At 44.1% G+C, this 25,029-nt stretch overlaps 1 protein-coding gene across 2 annotated transcripts in view; it reads right to left on the bottom strand.

The window, feature by feature from the left end:
- The window catches only part of SUGT1 (SGT1 homolog, MIS12 kinetochore complex assembly cochaperone), a 56,380-nt gene that overhangs the window by 15,571 nt on the left and 15,780 nt on the right, over positions 1 to 25,029 (bottom strand). Inside the window, exons 4-5 of one of the 2 annotated variants that reach the window (XM_033948892.1) lie at positions 15,844 to 15,940; positions 8,489 to 8,596 (exon numbers count right to left, since the gene is read on the bottom strand). In XM_033948892.1, coding sequence (XP_033804783.1) covers positions 8,489 to 8,596; positions 15,844 to 15,940 — 205 coding nt within the window. The remainder of the gene's footprint in view (positions 1 to 8,488; positions 8,597 to 15,843; positions 15,941 to 25,029) is intronic. The other variant, XM_033948893.1, reaches the window with a different exon arrangement.

Raw genomic sequence — 25,029 nt, 5'->3', positions numbered from 1 at the left:
CTATAGAAAAATAGACAAATATAGTGCAAAATAGACAGCAGATATAAATTCTCAAAACTGACATTTTGATCACTAAATTGAAAATAAAATCATTTTTCCCACCTTTGTGTTCTGGTGATTTAATGAGTCTCTGGTTGCACTTCCTTCTGACTGTGCATCCAATATTTATTTATTTATTTCTGCCTCCTGCATGCTTCCTCTCCTCCAGACCTCGTTCCATTCCCCAACCAACATCTCTCTCTGTCCCTCCATGAGTCCAACTTTTCTTCCTCTCTCATCCCCCAGATCATGTGCAGCATTTTTCATTACTGCCCACCAGCCCCATTTCTCCTTCTATCACCCTTCTCCAACACCACACTACATCTCTCCCTCCATCACTATGCCCAACATTCCTCCCCCATGCATCCCCTTCAATCTATCCCTCTGTTCCCTCCCCACTACCATAGCCAACCTTTCTCCCTCTCACCCTTCTATTCCCCATGCATCTCCACCTCACTCCTCTCTCTCTCTCTCTCTATGCCGATTTTTCTCTTCCTTTCCCCATCATCTCTTTCCCTCTCACTCACACTCTCAGGCCCAACAATTGTCCCTTTCTATTCCCTTCCTCCCTTGTGTCCCATGTTCGTGCCCCCTTTCTCCATTCCTTGTGTCCCACGTTCATGCCCTTTCTCCCTCCCTTGTGTCCCACATTTGTGCCCCCTCTCCCATATGCATCATCTCTTTCCCTCTCATTCATACACTCAGGCCCAACAATTGTCCCTTTCTATTCCCTCCTTCCCTTCTATGTCCCAAGTTCATGCCCCCTCCCCCTCACTGCCTTCCAGCCTTTGTCCCACCCCTTCCTCCCTCCCCCAAAGCTGACCCGTGCTGAAGCCTGTCTGCCCCTGCTGAAGCCATCACCGATTCTTCCCTGCCACCCGACATGCTACATCCACTCCCCCCAGTCTGCTGCCACCCCTCCCCCGACACACTCCATCTAATCATCCCCCGCCACCACCACTGCAACTCCAGGTAAGGAAGGGCCAGGCATGTGCAGTGCCCACAAGCCTTCTCCTCGACGTCAATTCTGATGTCGTAGAGAAGGTTATGGGCCAGCCAATCGCTGCTTGGCTGGCCCAGAAACTTATGTCCAATGTCAGAATTGATGTCGGAGGGAAAGCTTGTGTGACGGCAGCGTACAATCACTGCACGCACTTGGCCCTTCCTTGCCCGGAGTTGCGACGGCGGTGGGGGTGATTGGATGGAGTGCGGCAAGGAGGAATCGGCGGCAGCTCCAGCAGGGTGGAGCAGGAAGGGAGAGATCCTGGGCGGCGGTCAGCCCGCATACCCCCAAGGGACGCGTATTGCAGGTTGAGAAACACTGCCCTAGAGGACAGAAGGGACAGGGGAGATATAATTCAGACATTCAAATACTTGAAAGGTATTAACATAGAACAAAATCTTTTCCATAGAAAGGAAAATGGTAAAACCAGAAGGCATAATTTGAGGTTGCGGGGTGGTAGACTTAAGAGTAATGTTAAGAAATTTTTCCTTATGGAGAGGGTAGTTGATGCCTGGAATGCCCTTCTGAAGGAGGCATTGGAAAGGAAAACAGTGACAGAATTCAAAAAAGCATGGGATGAATACAGAGGATCTCTAATCAGAAAATAAGTATATATTGAAGAATTAAGGTTGGTACTGGGCAGACTTGTACAGTCTGTGTCCCATATATGGCCATTCAGTTAAGGATGGGCTGGGGAGGCCTTTGATGGCTGGGCTGGGATGGTTTAGATAGGCTGGAGTGCGCTTTGACACACACTCCAGTAGTTGGAACCTAAACACAGTACTGGGCAGACCTCTAGGTCTGTTGCCCAGAAATATCTAGGAAAAAATAATTTAAATCAAGAATTTATAATGTGTATACGGTTGGGCAGACTAGATGGACCATTCAGGTCTTTATCTGCTGTCATTTACTATGTTACTATGTACATTTCAAAGGGCTGGAGAAATGCAAATGTGATTTCTCTTCACAAAAGTGGAAGAAGCAGCTGGTAACAGGCCAGTTAGTCTAGAATTCAGTGAATTACAGGATTCAAGATTTTACCAGACATGGATCTTATCATATGAATCTAATTTCTTTGACTGGAAAATCAGAGGGTTCAATCAGAAAACAGCAAGGCATTTGACCAAGCTATGGAATAGACTCAGTACCCAAGGTATGCTTTTTCAAGTGACAAGAGGCACAAATGGTAGTGATAAACTGACTTCATTCTGAGAAAAGGGAGGAGGATTACTAAAGAAAATGATGGTAAAGATCATATTGCCTTACCCAGTCAGTCCATCCACACCAATTACTAAGCAAGTTCTGTCCCTGTCCCATTCCTGCAAGCTCTGCCTTAACCGCACAAGCCTCAAAAACATTTATGATTTTGAAGTATTCAAAGCTTATGCAAATGAGAACAGAGCTTGCATGAATGAATGGGGATGGGATGGGGATAGAAAGATCCCACAGGGAAAATTTGTCCCCTTGTCATTCTCTAGCTTGTACCACATGTTCACTAGCCTTTCCATAAGCCTTTCCATGAAAGAAGTACTGTGAGAGAACCTGCTGCCATCGGGAGGAAAACTGCATTGGCGAGTACTATTTAGGAGGAAATTGTGATCAAACATGGGATGTAACAGAATTGAGGTTAAAGAACTTTGAATATTTTTTTCAAATTCCCCTCTCAAATTACCAGTTTCTGTATTGTCCCCTGCAGAATCAATACAAAAGGTGTTTCACCTCAAACCGCGAACTGTGTCTTGTAGAAATCCACACACTTTTTTCTCTTCTGCTCCTTCCACTTGGCTGAGGAAAACAGAGCCACCTGCAAGCGAACAGTGCAGATGTTTTTCTGCTCTGCTTCTTTTATTTATTTATTGTTGCTAAAGTTTGTCTCTTTTCGGTGGCATTGGTGCCTTGAGACCCCTTTGGAGGGATTCACTGCCACTTCACAGGGCTTCAGTTGGACTTGTGGAGCCAGCCTGATGTGTGTCACCTTAGGAGCTCAGGATCCGTCCCCCTGGGAACATGTTTACCTTCTGATCCTGTCAGAATTTGTTTAAGCGCAGGCTGAATGCGCCCCGAGTAAGAGCACTAGGAGTATCAGGGCACAGGCTGCATTTTCCCGTCCTTGGTCGTGTGAGGAGGTTCCGAGGGGGTGGAGGTCTCAGTCGGGATCCGTCTGACTAGCAGCCTGAAGATCCTAAAGATCAAACTGGGGCAGAAGCTTTGGGCCGCACCTCCTCCAGGTCCTAATCTAATCTGATCTGTTATTACGCCGCAGAATGATGGTAAGAGAAAGGACTTAGGCAGAAAGAAAAAAAAAAAGAACCCCCCCCCCCTTCAAAGGGCAGACTGCTGTCTCTGGTTTCTGTTTTCATCTTCTTTTCACTCTCTTCCTTTCAGTGTCTGCCCTCTCTGTCTCTTCAATCTAGCATCTGCCCCTCTCCCCCTTCCATATGAAAGAAGTGCTGTGACAGAACCTGCTGCCATAGGGAGGAAAGCTGCATTCTATGCCCCTCTCCCCTGTCTATCCAGCCTGCGCCCCCTCTCTCCTTTTTACATGATTCATTCCAGCTTCACTGCTCTCATTTTTATCTCTCCTACACCAGATCTAGCATTTTTGTCCCTCTCTCCTTATTTCTTTGCTGACCCCCTTCCCAGCATCAATCTCTCTCTACTTTCTCATTCCTCTGTCCCTCCCCTTTCCCTCATCTGATCTTTTGATTCCACCCTGATCCCTTCACCTCCTCTAATCTCCCTGCCAGCTGTTTACTTCCTTTTTTCCTCCTTCCCTGTCCAGCAGTACCCCTTCTCCCTTATTCAACAGTAACGGGAGGGGGGGGGGAGGGGGAGGTGTCTGATGCTGCAGGAGGAAACAGCACTCCCACAGCTGATGCTTGGGGAGATTGATGCTGCAAGAGGAAACAGCATTCCCGCGGCTGATGCTGGGGGTGGGGGGGTCTGATGCTGCAGGAAGAAACATGCACACATTCGCCACATAGAAATGCAGTGGCAACCAATAAAGTTTTCAACGCCTTACCCCAGCGCTCTGGGACCCACCACGAAGATGGATGGGAGCGGGACGGCCTGGGGCTGCACAACAACACATCCTCCTGGCGCTGAGCACCTGTGCTAGCCCCCACATCCGTGCACATGCCGCCACCTGCAGCACAGACCAACCCCCGTGCACGGCATGCCCGGGCCATCTTTCCCCGAGATGCACAACAGGCAAGCGCACACCCTGTAACAGCGGCCACGTCAACTGGTTTGAACAGCACACCTCCGCTGGGACTGGGAAGCCCAGGGCCGCCAGAGAACTACACCGGAAACCCGACAGCACCCCAGCCCTTGACGCAGTCGTGGGTGGTGGGGTTTAAAAAAAAAAATTTTCAAGAGTGCCATCAACAGCACACGTACTCCGAGAAGAGACTATTCCCTGTATCAGAACGCGCCAGCACCCGACCCGGAGGCGACAGAAGGTCGCGGGCCAAACCCCTGATGGGTCGGATTCAAAAGCTAAACGGGCCGGATACGGCCCATGTACCATACTTTGTCCATGTCTGCCTTAGATCATAACAAAATCAGAGGAGGGCTTTGCAATGGGACTATGCGGGATATTATGAGATTAGACACTACATAAAGAAGATCTGAAATTTAAGGAGGATTACAGTATAAGAAGATGTTAGAAGTCAAGACCATGGATTACTTAAAGTCTGTAAGTTGGACTTAGTTATTGGAAGGGTCAAGGTGTCGAAAAGGAGGGTCTTTAGTTTCTTCCGAAATGCAGTATGATTAGTTTCTGTCCTGACAGTTTTGATGAGGTCGTTCCAGGTTTTCACTCCCAAGAATGTGAGCATAGAGTGCAATATTCATTTGTACTTGAGATTTTTGTTGTGGGAAGATTCAGTTGTATCCTGTTAAGATTTCTGCATGAAGCCGACCATGCTGGGGAGAATAGGTGAAAAAATGGTGCTGCTGAGTTTGCACAGAGTATACGATGTATAATGCAAGATGTTTTGAATTTTATTCAGGATGAAATGGGTAGCCAGTGAAGTTGTTTGAAGTAATTGGAGATAGAGTCATATTTTTTCAGTCTGAATGAGTCTTATTGCTGTGTTTTGTAAAAGTTGCATTTTGCGGACAAGAGTGACGTTGATTCCCCATGTAGATGTAATTACAGTAATCTAGCTGGGGCAGGATCAGCATCTGCACGATTAGGGCAAAATGGTGTTGATGAAACTATGGTCTGATGAGTTCTAGTTGTCTCATGATGAAGAGGGTTCCAGAGCTTAACTATTCTCTGAGTGAAAAATATATTTCTTCCTATTAGTTTTAAAAATATTTCCCTGTAACTTCATTGAGTGTCCTCTAGTCTTTGTAATTTTTGACAGAGTGAAAAATCGATCCACTTCTACCTGTTCTACACCACTCAGGATTTTTTAGACTTAAATCGTATCTCCCCTCAGCCGTCTCTTTTCCAAGCTGAAGAGCCTTAACCTTTTTAGTCTTTCCTCATATAAGAGGCGTTCCGTCCCCTTTATCATCTTGGTTGCTCTTCTTTGAACCTTTTCTAGTGCCGCTATATCTTTCTTGAGATAAGGAGACCAGAACCGAATACAATACTCCAGGTGAGGTTGCACCATGGAGTGATACAAAGGCATTATAACATTCTTAGTCTTGTTAACCATACCTTTTTTAATAATTGCTAACATCTTGTTTGCTTTTTTGGCCACCACCACACATTGGATGGAAGGTTTCATCGTATTGTCAACAATTACACCCAGATCCTTTTCTTGGGCGCTAACCCCCAAGGTCCTAGCATCCAGTAACTGTGCTTATCCTAGGAATAAGCAATGGACTTTCCCAAGCCATCTTAATAATGGTTTATGGACTTCTCTTTTAGGAAAATATCCAAACCTTTTATAAATACCGCTAAGTTAACTACTTTCACCACATTCTCTGGCAACAAATTCCAGAGTTTAATTACACATTGACTGAAGAATATTTTCTCCAGTTTGTTTTAAATCTACTACTTAGTAGCTTCATTGCATGCCCTTTAATCCAAGTATTTTTGGAAAGAGTAAACAAGCAATTCACATCTACCCGTTCCACTCTCAGGGCAAGATGGACAACACTCCGACAATATGATAACAAATATCATGCTGGGAATGATTTTAATCATTAGGGTGATGCAAATTATACACATGCTATTTGTGTAGCTCAGCCCAAGTAAAGGGGTAGGAACTGTGCCTGGCACCTGCTCAGAAGAACAAAGGGGTACATACAGCAACTCCCTCCCATCAGCTCTTTCGTTCTTCTGGAGGGGGGGGGTTGTTCCCTGCTTCCCTCTCCTGCTGCTGGCTCTCCCTGCCAGCTTATTTGATTGGGACTCAGGAGTCGCGAACTGCTGAGGCAGCAGGGGAAGCCACAAACAGTTGAATCTAGTGGCCCAACTAGAGCTTTCCTTCAATTGGTTAGGCTTCTCTTGCATAAAGCAAACAACTAGACGCTGCAGATTTACCTTCTATATGGTACAAGCACCAGTTTTATGAAAAACTACTCCACTTGAATAGCTGCTCCAGCATAGCACAGAAAATCAAACTTTAATGGAGGAAAAAGCCTCAGGGATGAACAGAAGCAACTCACTTATATCCCTTTGCCCTGAAGAAGCAGTAGGCAGCCATGAAACTACTCCACTTGAATAAGCTGCTATGCCAGAGCAATTATTCAAGTGGAGTAATTTTTCATAAAAGTTGCGTTTTCTTCCTCCATTCCTTTTGTTGAAAGTTACTAAAAGCACTAGTTGCACAGCACTTAGAAACCCAGCTATTTAGCGATAGGTGGCCAACTGGCTCTGTGAAAAGATGAAGACTAAGAATGTCCCTTGTAACAGCAACAGGCAGAAAACGACAGACATATACAATGAAGTAGCTCAAAAGCTCTTAGTGTTGCAAAACTGGAGTAGCTTCCTACATGGGCTCTGCTCATGATGTCTCCCACAGTGTGAAGACTTGCTAGCCTGCTTGTCGTCTGAGAAAACCATCCTACAGAATGAGCTATGGTCTTCACAAGTTCTAAACCATATTCCCTTCTCATTAGCTGGTTCTTAACGGCAAAAGTACTGAATACCTTAAACTTGGCATTTGCAAACATGAGAATATATTATCAATTCTTAACATAAAATACAAACCAAATATGCATAAAACTGTTGGTATATTTCAGCATACCATATGTAATCACAAATACTACATATCTGAAACAAGAAATTCATGCAGTGGAATGAGCAAGATTTTTCCCTACAGGAGGAATTTTGACAAGTCACACTATATACCGTATATATTCGAATATAAGTCAATCCGAATACAAGTCGAGATCCCCATTTCCCCCCAAAAAATGAGGGAATAAAAATGGTTGACTCGAATATAAGACGGAGGCTTAATATTAAAGTGCCCTGTCTGGATCTGGACCCAGCACCCCCTCTCTCACTCCCTCCCCTGCTAGGCTCTGCACCCAGCACCCCTTACTACTTGCCAGGCTCTGCACCCAGCACTCTTCCCTCCCTGCCCAGCTCTGCATCCAGCTTCCCTCACTCCTTGCCAGGCTCTGTACCCTGCCCCCTCCCTCTCTCCCGATGCCTTGCAGGCCTCCACCGGGCCTACCACAGGACCCGGAGGTCCAGGAAATGAAGGATCCCCTGTCTCCTGTCCCAGCTGAATCCAAACACACACACCTCTCCCACGATTTTGCAGCAGCCAACCAGCCAGCGGCCTCGAACGAAGCAGGAAGATCGCTCCTGCTCCATGCACTGGCTAGCTATATGGGACCCGAAAGGTACGTGGGGGAGGTGGGAGGGAGGTGTGGATTCCTCCTGTCCCGCCTACCATGAGGCTGCCGAGAAGTTGAGGGGTGCGCGAGGGAGACGGTGGTTGGATTCGGCCAGGCAGGAAACGGGTCTTGCAGCAGGCCTTGTGGAGGCCTGCAATAGGTCCAGGAGGGGAGCGGGTAGGCGATGGCCCAAAAATAATCTGAGACTTCCATTTTTGGGCCACTTTTTTGGGCCCAAAAAACTTGGTTTATATTTGAGTATATACGGTAATTGGCAATGCATTTAAACTCAACATTTAGGCTTGGTAGAAGTATCACAATTTTAAATGTTCAAAAATTAGACCAGTCCTAAATATAACAGAATACCAGAAGAACAGGAAGCACTATTCTCCCAGAGTTACTCCAGAGTGTTTTAAAATATGTTGTTTTAAATATGAACAACATTTGCTGGCCAGCATCATGTGCTATTTTCAGTTAAGTATTAAGAAATGTTCAGTCTTAATTTCAAATATCATACCACCAAGTCTAATGCAGTATACCTTCAAGTAAAATGCAACTTTAATTGTCCTGTGTGAATAAAGTACACAGATCTACTGTATTGCCCTCTAAACTGAATACTAAAACCTCATTAATGCTTACCTTTGTTGAAAGCACTTTAAATGTACTCTGATCAGCTGCAATAGGATGAAGCAACAACAGGTTTAATCTATAATCTTCACCCGATGGAAGTCTTATAAACACACTCAGCTGTTAACAAAAGCAAATATTTTTATTATCCTTTGTTAATAGGTATAGTGACTACAATTATTAACTGATACACCCCAGCATAGAAAAAAAATTTGGAAAACCAAAGTTCATTTGTCTCATCTTTGTTGTAGAGAAATCTGCCATAAAATGAATAAAAAAAAGGACTGCATTTTTATATTATAATCTATGATTCTCTATTTTGAAGTCAAAGCCTTGCACATGAATACTCTGTACAAAAGTATGCATTCCAAGCTCCCAAATTACAGTCTAAAAAGGTTATCATCAAGTTCTTTGATTTGTATTATTTTGGAAAACCAGTTGCAGGATAATGTAAGGTTTCTGGAATTCATTAACATTTAACACTAAAGCATTAGTTTATAGCGCTGCAATCCCTCTGCCTACACAATTCACAATACTCTCTTAAAAGTAGTTAGGGCTCTTCATAGATAATTTTTTTAAATAAAATATAAGCACAGAAACCATTTTAAAAAACAGTATGAGTAATAAACTAATTAAACAATATTAAGAAGGTATTTACCAAATGGTTAGCACTTTTAGATTAAATCTGTTTCCAGCAGTAAACTAGTCCTAGGATACATATTCCTGGGAAAAGACAACGAAAAAAAAATCCTCTTCTAATATACCACTAATGTTATTGACAGGATAAGGTAAATAAATCAGTCAATCATAGAATAAAGCAAAGATACTTAACTGTTGCAGGTGTTCTTAGAGGACAGAAGGCATATATTCTCACATGTAGGTAATATAATCCACAGAACTCAGTTGGCACTACCAATTGAACCGTCACTTTAAGGGCTCCTTTTACAAAGCCGCATTAGCGGCTTTATCGCACGCGACTTTTTATCACGCACTAATCCCTGCGCTAGCTGAAAAACTACCGCCTGCTCAAGAGGAGGCGGTAGTGGCTAGCACGGCCGGCAGTTTAGCGTGCGCTATTATGCGCATTAAACCACTAATGTGGCTTCGCAAAAGGAGCCCTAAATCTTTAGGCAGTGCCCATACTGCATGCATGCCAGTGTCTACCCACTCAACATTGGCTTGAAGGATCATCAGTTCAGTAGCAAAGCTAAGAAGCCAGATAGGAGATGAGGGTGGGTTGTGAGAATGTCTGATATCCTTGGAGAATACCTGCTACAGGTATCTTTGCTTTCTCCGAGGACAAGCAGGCATAATATTCTTACATGTGGGACTCCTTAGCTGCCAAGATCATGATTCTGGAGAAGGATAATAGATATATAAACATGAGTCTGGCAAAACCCAAAAGGGTTGGAGGGAAAGTTGGTGCTCAGGTAGAGAAAAGATTTTGCAGAACTGCTTGTCCAAACTGACGGTATCTTCTGGAGTTTTGTTCCAAACAGTAGTGAGAAGAAAAAGTAGGAAAACAAGAAAAAAAAAACCCATTCTGAACCAAACTGTGCACCCAGCCTCCCTTCACTCCCTGCCAGGCTCTGGATCCAACCCCACACTCCTTGCCAGGCTCTGCACCCTGTCCCCCCTCTCTGCCAGGCTCTGCACCCTGTCCCCCCTTCACCGCCAGGCTCTGCACCCTGCCTCCCCTTCCCTGCCAGGCTCTGCACCCTGTCCCCCCTCTCTGCCAGGCTCTGCACCCTGTCCCCCCTTCCCTGCCAGGCTCTGCACCCTGTCACCCCTTCCCTGACCTGTAACCTGCCAGCCCCTCACCTCTGGTGGTCTAGAGGTAGGCTGGGACAGGAGGGATCTGTCCCAGCCGACTAATAATCCTCCTCCCTCCCCCACTCCTGCCGGCCCTTCCTTTTAAAACACCCCCGCCCCACAGTACCTTTTTAAACGCCCCCTGAAGCCTGGTGGTACAGCAGTATATGGGCCGGCAAGAGCACGCTGCTTGCGCTGCTGCCTGGGCCCGCCCCATTTTCTGAATGGCTACAGTCAGGTCTCATGAGAACCGCAAGAACTAACGCAGCCATTCAGAAAGCAGCCACTGTGTCATTCTTTAGCTAGGGTCCACCTTGTGGGTTAGCACCCAGGAAAAGGATCTGGGTGTCATCGTAGACAACACGATGAAACCTGCCCAATGTGCAACGGCAGCCAAAAACGCAAACAAGATGCTAGGAATTATTAAAAACGGGATGATTAATGAGACTAAGAATGTTATAATGCCCCTGTATCGCTCCATTGTGCGACCTCACCTGGAATTTTGCGTTCAATTCTGGTCTCCTTATCTCAAGAAAGATATAGCGGCACTAGAAAAGGTTCAAAGAAGAGCGATCAAGATGATAAAAAGGTATGGAACTCCTCTCGTATGACAAAAGACTAAAAAAAGTTAGGGCTCTTCAGCTTGGAAAAGGCACTATATTAATAGTTGTAGCAACCCTATTGAATGTCTGTGTTAATCTGTCCATTGTAACCAACCCAACCCCTTGTAATGTAATCCAACCTTGAACTGAAGAGATAATGCGGAATAGAAACCCTGATTAATTTAATGCTAACATACCACCTAGATTCTTCTACAGGGCAGATGCATCCTCTATTCTTGTCAAGGTTGGACAAAGGAAAGAAACAAGATGTCCTGATTCCCTAGCACCTTGGGGGCAATAAGCAGGCAAATGAACATCTGACAGGGTGGGCTTCAGGAATGGAGTGTCTATTAGAAATAAGATTATTGAGTTAAAAACCTAATATTTCTTTCAAGTACAACAGACACTCATTCCTGAACGTGTGGGATGTATCAAAGCAGTCTCCCGAGTTTAAGGTGGGACAGATGAACCTATTAGAACTGAAGATCCGAATGCGAAGTCCTGTTTGGCAATCACGTCCACCCTGTAAAACTTTGTGAATGTACAGACAGAAGACCAAGTGACAGCTCTACAGATTTCGTATGGGGACCCGATGATGATTTTGCCAATGAGGAAGCTATGCTTGTAGTAGTAGTGCCTTTATGGATATAGATAGACGTTTTCCACTTCGATTTTTCGCTCCGTCAAAAATTACAAAGACTAGGGGGACACTCAATTAAGTTACAGGGAAATACTTTTAAAACTAATAGGAGGAAATTTTTTTTCACTCAAGAGAATAAGTTAAGCTCTGGAATGCATTGCCAGAGGATGTGGTATGAGCGGATAGCGTAGCTGGTTTTAAGAAAGGTTTGGACAAGTTCCTGGAGGAAAAGTCCATAGTCTGTTATTGAGAAAGACATGGGAGAAGCCATTGCTTGCCCTGTATCGGTAGCATGGAATATTGTTACTCCTTGGGTTTTGGTCAGGTACTAGTGATCTGGATTGTCCACCGTGAGAATGGGCTACTGGGCTTAATGGACCATTGGTCTGATCCCGTAAGGCTATTCTTATATTCTTATATAGACTGAAGAAATGGTTAAACGGATCCATCTTGAAAGGGTTGCTATAAAAGCTGGTTGACCTTTACAGGCAACCCCAGTCAATACAAACAAATGATCAGACAATCGAAAACTCCTTCTTAACCTCTAGATAACACAGTTAAGAGTCTGCACACATCCTACAATTTCAACACCTGATCACTCTCTCAACCCCAAAGGTGTGAAGGCAGGTAAGTGGACTTCTTGTTTGACAGGAAAGCTCAAACTACTTTCAGTAAGAAAGATGGGACCGTGCGTAAGACAACACCTGAAACTGAAATTCTGAGAAATGTATATCTGCAGAACAAAGTCTGAACATAAGAATTGCTGCTGCTGAGTCAGATCAGTGGTCCATCGTGCCCAGCAGTCCGCTCACGCAGTGGCCCCCAAGTCAAAGACCAGTGCTCTAAATGAGTCCAGCCTCACCTGCGTACGTTCCAGTTTAGCAGGAACTGGTACAACTTTATCCTGAATCCCTGGAGGGTGTTTTCCCCTATGACAGACTCCGGAAAAGCATTCCAGTTTTCTACCACTCTCTGGGTGAAGAAGAACTTCCTTACATTTGTACGGAATCTATCCCCTTTCAACACTCGTCGGGCAGAGGTAATCGCTACCAAAACACCATCTTGATGGTGAGGTCCATCAGGGAAGCTTGCTCCAGAGGTTCATAGGGTACTCTCACCAGCGCCTGAAGGACCAGATTAAGATTCCGCACAATTCAAAAACCTGACCACATCTAGATATGCTGCTATGGTGCTCTTATTAATCCTAGGCCCAAAACAGGAGACCCCCCCCGTAATCTGAACTTTCAGGAAGCCAACCGCTCCTCTGAGTGTACCAAGCCTGGAAGCACCTCCAGGCACTTCCAGTTGATTTCTTCCTACATCTTAGAAGGGTGGAGACCACCCCAACCGAATAGCATTTATACACTAGCGCCTTTTACTCAACAGCAACCACGTGGTCTGGATCCTGCAGGGTAATTGTACTCTTTGTGTCCCTTTGCAGATGAACCAAGTCTGCATGCCAAGGTAATCTCGGCCAGTCTAGTGCTACTAGAACACTGCCACGCTATGATCCTGTGAGAGGTTGGCCTATCATGGGCCATCGAGGGAAGGCATAAATCCTGCTTTTGGCTAGGGTTACACCAGAGCACCCAGGCCTTCAATTCCTGATTCTTATCTTCTACTGGAGAATCGAATCACCTTCTTGTTAGCTACTGATGCCATCAGATTGAATGTCGGGTGCTCCCACCAATTCACAATGCAGGTGGGGCTTCCAGAGACAAGTGCTACTCCCCGGGACCTAGGGTCTTCTGGTTGAGGAAATCTGCTTGCACATTGTATACTCCTGCCACATGCACTGTCAAGAGCACCAGAAAAAGGGCCTCCATCCCTTGAAACAGCATCTTTTTCTTTTGGGAAAGGGGCCTGCGGTTCTGAACTGGACGCTCCTCACAATGTGCTCCCCACCCCCACCCCAGCCATATAGGCTGGCATCCGTCATCAGAGACACCCAAGAAGAGATGTGAAGTGGAACTCCTCTGGTGAGAGGCTGGGGTTCCAACCACCAGGCTAGACTGTGACAAGCTTCTGCTGACCAAGGCAGCTGTTGGTGAAGTTTATCCCTCTGTGGGCACCATAGAGAGAGGAGAACATCCTGGAGCAGTCGCAAGTGTGCTCTTGCCAAGGGAGTACGCTCATGATCGCAACCATTGATTCCCAATACTTGCAAATAATGCCAGGCAATCGGAGCAGATTCGCTCTGAAATTCCCGTATTTGATTCAGAAGTTTCTCTCTGCGGGCTTCCAGGAGGAACACTTTGCTTTCCCTTGTGTTGAACCAGACTCCCAGATACTCCAAGATCTATGTCTTTCAGCTCCAGATGTTTTTTTTTCTGAAAACTGACCACCTAGCCCAGCTTCTGTGGCAGTTGGATCACTCTGTGAACTGCTAGTCTGCCTTCAGATTCAGACGGGGCTCTTATTAGGCAATCGTCCAGATACAGATGGACTTGCATTCCTGCTCTGTGCAAGTATGCTGCAATAACCACATTAACTTGGTGAAGGTCCGTGATGCCATGGCCAGCCCAAAGAACAAGGCCACAAACTGGAAGTGCACATGGAATCACAAATATTTCCTGTGCTCTGGAAAATATGGGAATGTGCAGACAGGTGAGAAATTCCCCCAGGTCCACTGATGCATTGACCTCACCGTCTCCATTTAGAAATGTGGCATCTTGAGGGTCACATTCACTGCTTTGAGATCTAGAATCAACCTCTAGTCTTCTGAGCTTCTCTTGGGCATTATGAAGTATATTGAGTATCAGCCAGAGCCCGAGTCTTCCCTCTGATATAGGCTCTATGACTTCCAGATCCAGCAACCTTTGCACCCAACCTTTGGCCGCTCTTTCCCGGCCTCGCAACTGGAGAGTCTAGAAAAAGGTCCAGAAAGGGACGAAAGAATTCGAGCTTATATCCCTCCCGTATAATGTCCACCACCCAGCGATCTGTGATCTCCACCCATGCTCCTCAATAGGCTGATAACCTCCCTCCAATGCATGGAGGCTCGGCTGATGGCTTGGCATCACAACTACTTCTTGGGCATTGCAGTGGAGCAGGATCCCGATGACTGGGGGTGCCTGCCCCCCCCCCCCAAAAAAAAATCTTTATCTGGAGTTTTGAAAGGATCTCTGGACCGAAGACACTCCCGAGAACAAGCAATATTGTCTGGGATGGAGGCCCGAAAATCACTGCAACCAGACTCTCTAGGGCACATGTGTCAAACACAAGGCCCGAGGGGCGAATCTAGCCTGCCTGGCCGTTTTATGCGGCCCGCGGCAATGCTCCCGGAACTTTCCCTTCTTACAGCCCAGCATGTATTCCCTCCTGTGCCGGTCCGATGTTGCCCATCGGTGTACCAGGGATGAGCGAGCTCTCCTCGCTCCTACCCGACGCTGAGCAGCTTGCTGAATGGCTGTCACAAGTTCTCACGAATCCCATGAGGGCAGCCATTCAGTGAGTGGCTCAGCGCCGGACAGGAGCAAGGAAAGCTCTCATGCCCGGTACACTGCTGGGCTGGGAGAACTTGAGGCAGCCATTCAGGGAGGGGATCAGCAGGGGCATGAGTGCAGAAAGCTCGCTCCTGCCTGGTACACCACTGGACTCCAAGGATTCAAAAAGGTATGTGGGGGGAGGCAGGATGAGGTAAAAAAAAAAAAAATTGACAGTCAGCTGGAACAACAGACAGGAGGGATCCCTCCTGTCTCGGCCAACCCCACCAGACTAGGGCCCAGCGGAGGCCTGCAATAAGTCCGAGATGGAGGCGGGTGGGCGATGACCCGAATATAAGCCAGCTCCCCAGTCAAAGTAAGAGGCAAACTTTTGACTGTCCGAAACAGCTTGCTTCGTGGCAGGAAAGGATGAAGAGTTGATTTTTTTTTTCTCCCAAGCAAGGTGGCCCCTTGTAAACTCCAACTGGTGGGTTCTTCAAATAGTTGAGGGGGTGGAGGATTATATTTTAGATGACACCTTTCTCCAAGTTGCCCGCTATGAGCGTCAATTCCAGCCCATGTTTACAGAGGAATTATTTCCTTGTAAGAGCTCGTGCAAGTCAAGCTCATTCCACAATGGAAGCAGACAACAAAACTATATTGGATAAAGATGCAATATCCTACGGTCATATTCTATCCTCAGCGGTGTAAATATCAGTCAAACTGAATTGGTTAATTGGCCTCTTACTGCCATCTACTAAATTAACATGATTTACAAAAAAAAGATTTGGTAGATATGCTGTATATTGAATTTATATCGCCAGCACATGCTTTATTAAAGAGAGCTTTTTTCATGCTCCTTCAGTTAGTTCATGAAAAACCACTTACCTCTTTTTCAGAAAAATTTATGTTTACATCATTCTTCTGTAAATTTTTTATCATAACTGTAAGGATAACTTGAGACTCTGTTTGGTACCAGTCATATCTGACAAGAAAAGAAATAAAACCACCATAAAACTAGAATTGTTTTTATATTTGTTATTCCAAGCATTTTCAGCTTTATTTGAAATGTTCAGAACCGCAAAAACACATACATTGCTACCTATACTTGCCCTGTCAATATACAGACATGTGAAAAAATTAGGACACCCCATGAAATATTCAGTTCTTTCTTAAGAAATGTTCACATATCGATGTCAAATCTTTTTTCTATTTATCTCTGGAAAAGAAGGTAATGTAATTGCAGGTAAACAACAAAAGTTTTCCTTGATTTACTTATGAAATAAAAGATATCCAGAGGAATAAATTAGGACACCCTAATAGCTAGTGTTACCCCCTTTGGCTGAAATAACTGCAGTGAGACGCTTCTTGTAGCCATCTATTCTCTGACATCAGTCTGAGGAAAGTTTGGCCCACTCCACAATGCAGAATTCTTTCAGCTGTGAGATGTTTGAGGGGTTTCTTACATGTAAAGCCCATTTCAAATCACCCCACAGCATCTCAATGGGATTAACATCAGGACTTTGACTCGGCCACTCCAGGACTCTCCATTTCTTAATTTTCTGCCACTCCTTGGTGGATTTACTGGTATTACATAGTCGTGTTGTAGGGTCCAGTCCCGTTTCAGCTTTAATTTTCTTACAGATGTCTCACATGTTCCTCAAGCACCCTCTGATACATGGTAGAATTCAAGGTGGATTCTATGATGGTGAGCTGGCCAGGTCCTGCTGCAGCAAAGCATTCCCAAACCATGACACTTCCACCTCCATGCTTCAGAGTTGGTATGAGGTTCTTCTCCTGGAATGCTGTATTTGGTGTACGCCAAACATGTCCTCTTTTCTGGTGACCAAATAATTCAATTTTAGATTAATTTGTGCATAGAACACTATTCCAGAAGTCCTGGTGTATGTCTACATTTTTTCTGGCAAACTTCAGTCTCGCCTTGATGTTTCTCTTAAAGAGCAAAGGTTTCCTCATTGCACACCTCCCATGCAAGTTAAATTTGTGCAGTCTCTTTCTGATTGTAGAGGCATGCACTTTCACATCAACAGTAGCAAGAGCCAGGTGTAGGTCCCATGATGACATTTTAGAATTTTTGGAGACTTCTTTTAGCATCTTGCAGTCTGCTCTGGTTGTCAACTTGCTTGGACGGCCAGACCTGGGCATGTTGGCAGTTGTTTGGAAAGTCCTCCACTTACTATTTTTTGGATTGTGGAATGGCTAATGTCAAATTCTTTCGCAATCCTTTTAAATCCCTTACCAGACTTATAAGCCGCTACAATCTTCTTTCTGAAGGCCTCGGACAGCTCTTTTGATCTCACCATGGTGTTCACTCAAACTGCAGCAGTCATGAGCACACCAAACTAAATGTCTGAGGTTTAAGCATGGCAAACCTCCTTCAAAATGCTGAATAACGATGTTCTAATCATATGCACCTGATGTGATTCACCTGTGTGTGATTTGAGCCACATTAAATGGGAGGATATGTGGGGTGTCCTACTTTATTCCTCAGTTAGAATACATATTTTTATGGATATCTTTTGTTTCATGAGTAAATCAAGGAAAATTTTTGTTGTTTACATGCAATTACATCACTTTCTTTTCCAGAGAAAAAATTAAAAAAAGATCTGACATTGATATGTGAACATTTCTTAAGAAAGAACTGAATATTTCATGGTGTCCAATTTTTTCACATGATGGTACCTGTTAAAAACAAATTAAAATATACTATTTCACTTCTATGGATTGTTTGTAAATTCAATTATTTACATACTTGATTCCCAATAAAGAATTTCAATTCTCTGCAAAAAAAATATATTGCAGAAAGGTAAAATTAGTTCTTACCTGATAAATTTTCCTTTCTTTAATCCAAACAGATTAATCCAGAGACTTGCAGGTTATGTCTATCTACCAGGAGGTGAAGATAGAGCAAATATCAGAGCTTTGCTTTAGGCACCCTGGGCAGCAGTCCCTTTATCAGTATGTTTGATGACAAGCAGAATAGAGGAAAGATGACAGCATAGAATCTGCTGCCTCTGAACAGTCAACCAGAAAACAGTGAAATCAGGAAGCAGCATGAAAGCCACAACCAATGCCACTGTTTGCTTCCTCAACTACAATTTCCCCCCCCCCCCAATAAACTGTGTCTACATTCAAGCATAACAGCTGACTTAAATTCAGAACCTATATATGCAGACAGATAGAAGGTACAGAATCCACAAGGGAGAGCCCCCTGGTTGGGACAAAAGAAAAGAAAATTACCAGAGAAGGACTCATAGGCTTAGGAATAATCTAAGGAAATACTTATTTTTTTTACAGAAAGGGTGGTAGATGTGTGGAATAGTTTCCCAGTAGAGGTGGTGGAGACAAAAACTGTGAATTTAAGAAAGCGTGGGACAAGCACATGGAATCTCTTAAGAAGAGTAGGAGATAATGTATGCTGTGAGTGTGCAGACTGGATGGGCCATTTGGCCTTTATCTGCCATTATGTTCTATGTGAGCTTGTTTTTCTTATCCAGATTATGAACAAACAAGATGAAGACAAGATAAGTTTTTCATGTGTGGATCTAGCTAATAGTCTAAGTTGCTCCAGAATACTGCTGTTAGATTAATTTTTGTTCTATAAAGATATGAAAGTGCTGCATTGGTTATTAAGTTATTAAGGCGAATTAAGTTTACCGTATTTTCACGTAGATAACGCGCACCCGTGTAAAACGCGCACACGGGTATAACGCGCGGAAAACACAAATTTAGGTACAGAAATTTTTATATACTGCGCACACCCGTATATAGCGCATGCTGCCCGACTCTCCCGTCGCCGCCCGACTCTCCTTTCGCCCGCCCCGACTCTCCTCTGGCCACCCCGACTCTCCTTTCGCCCGCCCCGACTCTCCTCTCCCCTTTGAAGTCCTGTCCCCCCCCTGAAAGCCTGATGCCCCCCCCCCCCGACGTCCGATTCACCCCCCCGCAGGACCGCTCGCACCCCCACCCCGAAGGACCGCTCGCACGCACTCCCACCTGCACCCGCACCCCCACCCTGAAGGACCGCTCGCACCCCCACAGCCTCCCGACCCCCCCCCATCATGTAGAAGCACCTACCGGTGTCCTGCTGCTTTCTCTTGGCGGTCCCGGCCCTTCCGTGAGCCCTGCGCCTGCGCTGCTTCCTCTTCCAGCGGTTCGCCCTTTCTCTAACGTCAAGCCCTCTTGCCTCGCCGACTCCCCGACACGATCGACTCCCCAGCCAACCGCGGCACGATCAGGGAAAGAAGGAGCTCAAGCCCTCTTGCCCCCCCCGACACGATCGGGGCAAAAGGGAGCTCAAGCCCTCTTGCCCCAATCGTGTCGGGGGTGCCGCGGTTGGCTGGGGCAAGAGGGCTTGAGCTCCCTCTTGCCCCGATCGTGTCGGGGGTGCCGCGATTGGCTGGGGCAAGAGGGCTTGAGGGCTTCGTAAAAATTTTAAAACTTTTTTATATGACTTGTTGTAATATTAATGTTATGATGATATTTTAATTATTGTCTGCGTTTGTATTTTCCCATAGATTTTATGGCCTCTTTGAATGTAAATCGCCTTGAACCTTTTTGGTATAGTGCAATTAATAAATTGTGTATTACATTAGATTAACCACATCAGTTAGCATGGATGTTTAGTCAAATACAAGAATACATATGCTATCAAATTAATAAAATGGGATGGAATATTTTCACTCAAAGATCAGATCTTCCCCTTTAACCTGCATATGTTTTTTTCCTCATCCTCTAATATGAGGCTTTTATCCATTCCTGCGGCTAAACCTGCCCATCTCACTGTAACCTACAATTGGGCATTCTCAGTGGCTGATCCCAGACAATGGAATGCTTGGCTTATGGGTATTTCTGCCAAATTTATTTGTCCGGATGAAAAAAGCTGAATTGACTTTCAGTGTGTTGCAACTCTCATATTTGGCATTTTTGCATTGCTGTTAAAAAAAAAAAAATAACCTGTTTTACTGCTTGGAATCTAGCTAGGTACTTGGGCCCTAGGTTGGCCACTGTTGGAAACAGGATGTTGAGCTTGATGGAACCTTTGTTCTGTCCCAGTATGGCAATTCTTATGTTATATTAAACCAAACATATTGGGACCAACATGGAGATAGTGGTGTGATGGCTTAAATGGTGAAATGCTCTTTTGAGCTGATTTTTCATATGTTTGAAGTTAAGATTGATAGCTTTTAATTAATTATTGAAGGCTTTAGTATTCATTACCTGTTCTATCATTTTAGGGGATGCTCCTTGAAACAGCTCTCTGGCGAAACACTGAATTCACGTCGGAGCCCCAAGCTTTTGCTCATTTCTAAGATAAGTCACTTTGGGCTTTAAAAAAAATTTCATTAATGTATTAAGTTCATAATAGCTATAAGCAGTATGACCGATGAGGAGGCTGGCTACTAGTATTGTTATATTAGTTAAATAAAACTATTTAAATTTTTATTAAGGTAATGATTATTTTTCTCCTTTCAATAAAGTACAGCAGAAAAGTTGATTAATGATTAATCTATTAAATAGGAAATAGGCTCAACTTGCAATTTCATAATTATTTATGTATTTCTAATGGTATAACCCAGTGGTTCTTAAAACTGTCCTGGGGGACCACCAGCTAGTTGGATTTTCAAGATATCCCTAATGAATATGCATGAGGCAGATTTGCATGTCTGTCACCTGTTATAAGTATATTCATTAGGGATATCTTGAAAACCCAACTGGCTGGGAGTACCCCAGGACAAGTTTAAGAACCACTGGTATATTTTTTTATATAACTGTAAAATTAATCTGAAAAGTTATTTTTCAGAAAATGAAACCTTCATTTGGCTATAAATGTTAAGATTATATCAGTAAGAATGAGTCTTTCTGTAGAAAACCATGATTTAAATCAAGCCTGATTAGTGAACTAAATCAATTTGATTTATATCAAATCGACCCTGATGGTAAGCACAAGCTTAGCTGCATTGTGAAATGTCATATCTCTTGCTCATTTGCATGTTACAGAATAGGATGCCAAAAATGGCTCTGTATATGTGTATCCACTCATTTAATTGTTGCATGTCTTTGGGATCTTAATTCTGACCAAAATAAGGCTGAGCCCAAGATAAAACAGCGTGGCTTTTGCAGCAAAAAAAGATGCTCTTTCAAATGACAAAGAAAAAATTAATAACTACACAATAGAGAAATTTGCTCAAAAAATGACTGCAAAGCCTCCTAATGCAAATCCTAGATGTACGTCATGGGCCATGACTACTTGTACAGTTATGACTTGAATTAAAGTAAAGGTAAGAAGTCAAATTAGGCCTTAAATTTCTTATTGTAACATTTTTCACATAGTTTGCTGACCCATAAAAAATAGAGGCAAGCTTATGTTAGGTTCCAAACTTTCCACAGGAACTTAGTACAAAGGGTTGTACTAATCCAAAAAATTTCAGTCCCCTGACAGGTTTTCTTAGGACACAGTTCCTGGACAAAGTGGCTGTTTTGTGTTATATGGAGCAGGGCACTCTGAAAGTCACCTCCATTCAGCTGCCTGTACGTCTTGTCCCAATACAGATCTGGCCAAAATTTGACATGATTTAGTTTGAGACCCTACTAAGTGTCCAAACAAAATGTTATTTAATTTGGAGGAGGTCAAGCATGGACAATTTTCAAAATTGGTTCACTTGACGTGGAATGACCCTTAAGTGTTACTCAGGTGTCTCATTTATGGAATTTGCTACTGTTGACAAAACAAAATAAGTGATTTGTTAAAAATATATTCTTGAAGTGTTGTAGAATCAATATTAGTATTAATTTTTAACATTTAATACCCAGTCTGAACAAGCAGGTCAAGGCAGTTTACAAAATTAATAGTATGTGTAAGCTTGAAATCTTTTGATGGCTCTCAGAGTTCTCTCATATTTACACTGTGGCCCTTTACATCAAAAAAGGTTGGACATAAGAATACCCAAACAAGTCAGGCCAGTGGTCTATCTAGCCCAGTATCCTGCTTCTACAATGGCCATTCCAGGTCACAAGTACCTGGCAAAAACCCAAATAGTAGCAACCTTCCATGCTACCCATTCCAGGGCAAGCAGTGTCTTCCCTCTTGTCTATCTCAATAGCAGACTATGGACTTTTCCTCCAGGAACTTGTCCAAACCTTTTTTTAACGCATCTATATTAACCGCTGTTATCACATCCTTTGTGAATGCATTCCAGAGCTTAACTATTCGCCGAGTGAAAAAATATTTCTTCCTATTTCGACAATATTTCTCTATAAGGATAGGATTTGTATAACACTTTTTCAATGTGGTTTACACCAGTGTTTCTCAAGTCAGTCCCGTTGCCAGTCAGGTTTTCAGGATATCCACAATGAATAGGCATGAGATTGATTTGCATACAATGTCTCCACTGTATGTAAATCTTTTCCATGCCTATTCACTGTGGATATCCTGAAACCCTACTAGCAAGGGAGTTCTCCAGGACCAACTTGAGAAACACTGGTTTACACAATCAGCTTCATTGAGGGTCCCCTAGTTTTTGTAAGTTCTGAAGGAGTAAAAAAAATTGATTCACTTGTACCTGTTCTATAACCACTCAGTATTTTGTTTACTTCAATCAGATCTTCCCTAAGCCCTCTCTTTTCCAAGCTGAAGAGCCATAACCTCTTTAGTCTTTACTCATAAGAGAGGAGTTCCATTTTCTTTATCATTTTGGTCATTCTTCTTTGAACCTTTTCTAATTTTGGTATTTCTTTTTTTGAGATATGGCGACCAGAACTGAATGCAATACTCAAGGTGAGGTTGCACCATGGAACAGAGCCATTATAATATTCTTAGTCTTATTTATCACCCCTTTTCTATAATTCCAAGTATCTTGTTTGCTTTTTTGGATGTTGCTGCACATTGGGCAGAAGATTTCAACAATCAAAATGACATAAAGACAAAAGTGGAGAAAAACAGACCTCAATATATTTGGCTCTCAGACCACTGTGTGTCAATTGAAGCCTATATCATCCCGGGTCTTAAAAAAAATATATAGCATGCAATCAAAAACTTAAATCACTTATCCACTGTGTATTCTTCAATGCAGAGTCCACAACCTTAACACTTCTTAAATGTGATGGCTACTAGAGGAATAGCTAAATTCTTAAGGAATAGCTTAATATCTTAAGGGAACAGGTTCCAAAAACTTATAGAAAGATTCACTTAAATCTCAATAGTTTTTTTACAGACCCGTGATGATACGGGTTCCAATGGACACATAGTGGTCTGGGAGTCAAATAGTCAAACCTCGGTTTGCGAGTAACACAGTTTGCGAGTGTTTTGCAAGACGAGCAAAACACTCTTGCAAATCGTGCCACGCAAACCGAGCGTTGACTCGATTTGCAAGCCCCCACCCCCGAGAACCAGCATTGCCCCTGCCGCGAGCCCCCACCCCAAGAACCGACATCGCCCACCAGCCCAAACCCTTACTGCGATCTTGCACTGGCACGCAGCACCAACCCACAGGATGAGCCGGTGCTGGAAGAGCCTACCTTTTGCCACTGATCTCTGTTGGGCTGGATCTTGAGCATCTGCACATGCTCAAGGCCTTCTAGCTTCCGCTGTCTACAAGATTCTAATGAGGTAAGGTGGGTGGGTGGGCAATATAGGTTTTGGGGGGGGGCTCACGGGAAAGGGGGGCGCGATGCAGGCTCTCGGGAGTGGGGTGGAAGCGCGCCAGTGGTCTCGGGGGTGGGGGGTCTTTTTGGGATGGGGTGGGGTGGAAGTGAGCAGCGCCGGTGGCCTCGTAGGGGGGGGGGTCTGTTTTTGGGATGTGGAACCAATCAAACGAGTTTCCCTTACTTCCTATGGGGGAACTCACTTTGATATACGAGCACTTTGGTTTACGAGCAAGCTTCTGGAATGAATTATGCTCAGAAACCAAGGTTCCACTGTATATTGAAGTCTGTTTTTCTCTACTTTTGTCATTGTGACTTGGATTATTCTTCCCTATGTGCATCACTTTGCATTTATCAACATTAAATTTAAACTGCCGTTTGGATACCCAGTCTTCCAATTTCCTAAGGTCTACCTACAATTTTTCACAGTCCACATGCGTTTTAACATTTTTGAACAGTTTAGTGTTATCTGCAAATTTAATCACTTTAGTTGTCTAAGACCTAAAAGCTTAGTCCTGGATTTTCTTTGTGACATCCAGGTGTTGTCTAGTCCTGCAGAATGAACTAGAGTGCGAACTAAAGTTTAAATTAATCTGTCGTGATTAGACAGGAAGATAAGCAATTCTACATCCTACAAACCCATACAAAGGACAGAGAAATCCAGTAGATGCCACAAGTCTGTTAGGTTTTCAGGGTATATACAATAAATACACAAAAGATACATAATGCATACAACACAAGAAGTATAAACAGTTTGCATGCGTATCTACTGTGCATTTCTCCTGGCATTTGCTTACCTCTGTCTTGAGACAGTTGTCACTTTTCTTTACTATGATGTATGTTAATCATATAAACTTATGTTGATAATTTAAGATGACTTGGGGCTAGATTCACTAAGCAAACTGATCGTGTACCTATCAGTTTGCGATCCCTTTGTGATCCGATTTCCCTCCGATCCGATTCACTAACGTGTTTAGCAATCCCATCCAGAACCGTGCATGCGAATGAGGGAAAGGGCATGCAAATTTGGGAGGGCAGTGATTCACTAAACTTTTTTCCCTGCACACCAACTTGTTGGCCGATCAAAAACAAGCGACTGGTGAGGACCAGTCGCTTATATAAATAAACTGCTTTGCCTCGACTTTTCTCTCTCTGGCTCCCCCGACTCTCCTGCTCTCTGCCTGCCCTATCTAGCTCCCATGACTCTCCTGCTCCCACGACTCTCCCTCCCTTCCCCGCAGTGTGAGCCTGTGGTTTTAAAGCAGAGAGCAGGAGAGTCCAAAGTTGCCCACCCACTTCCCCCCCTCCCCGTACATAAAAGTTGGAAACAGGAGGGGTGCTCAGTCCCTCCTGCTCCTTAGGCCTCCCTCCTGCCACCGGCACAGCATGGCCCACCCACTCACTCCAGAC

Source organism: Geotrypetes seraphini, chromosome 6 (assembly GCF_902459505.1).
Source record: "Geotrypetes seraphini chromosome 6, aGeoSer1.1, whole genome shotgun sequence".
Classification (NCBI taxonomy): domain Eukaryota; kingdom Metazoa; phylum Chordata; class Amphibia; order Gymnophiona; family Dermophiidae; genus Geotrypetes; species Geotrypetes seraphini.
The sequence above is the reverse complement of the archived record's forward strand: the minus strand, read 5'-3'. Positions and strand labels throughout refer to the sequence as shown.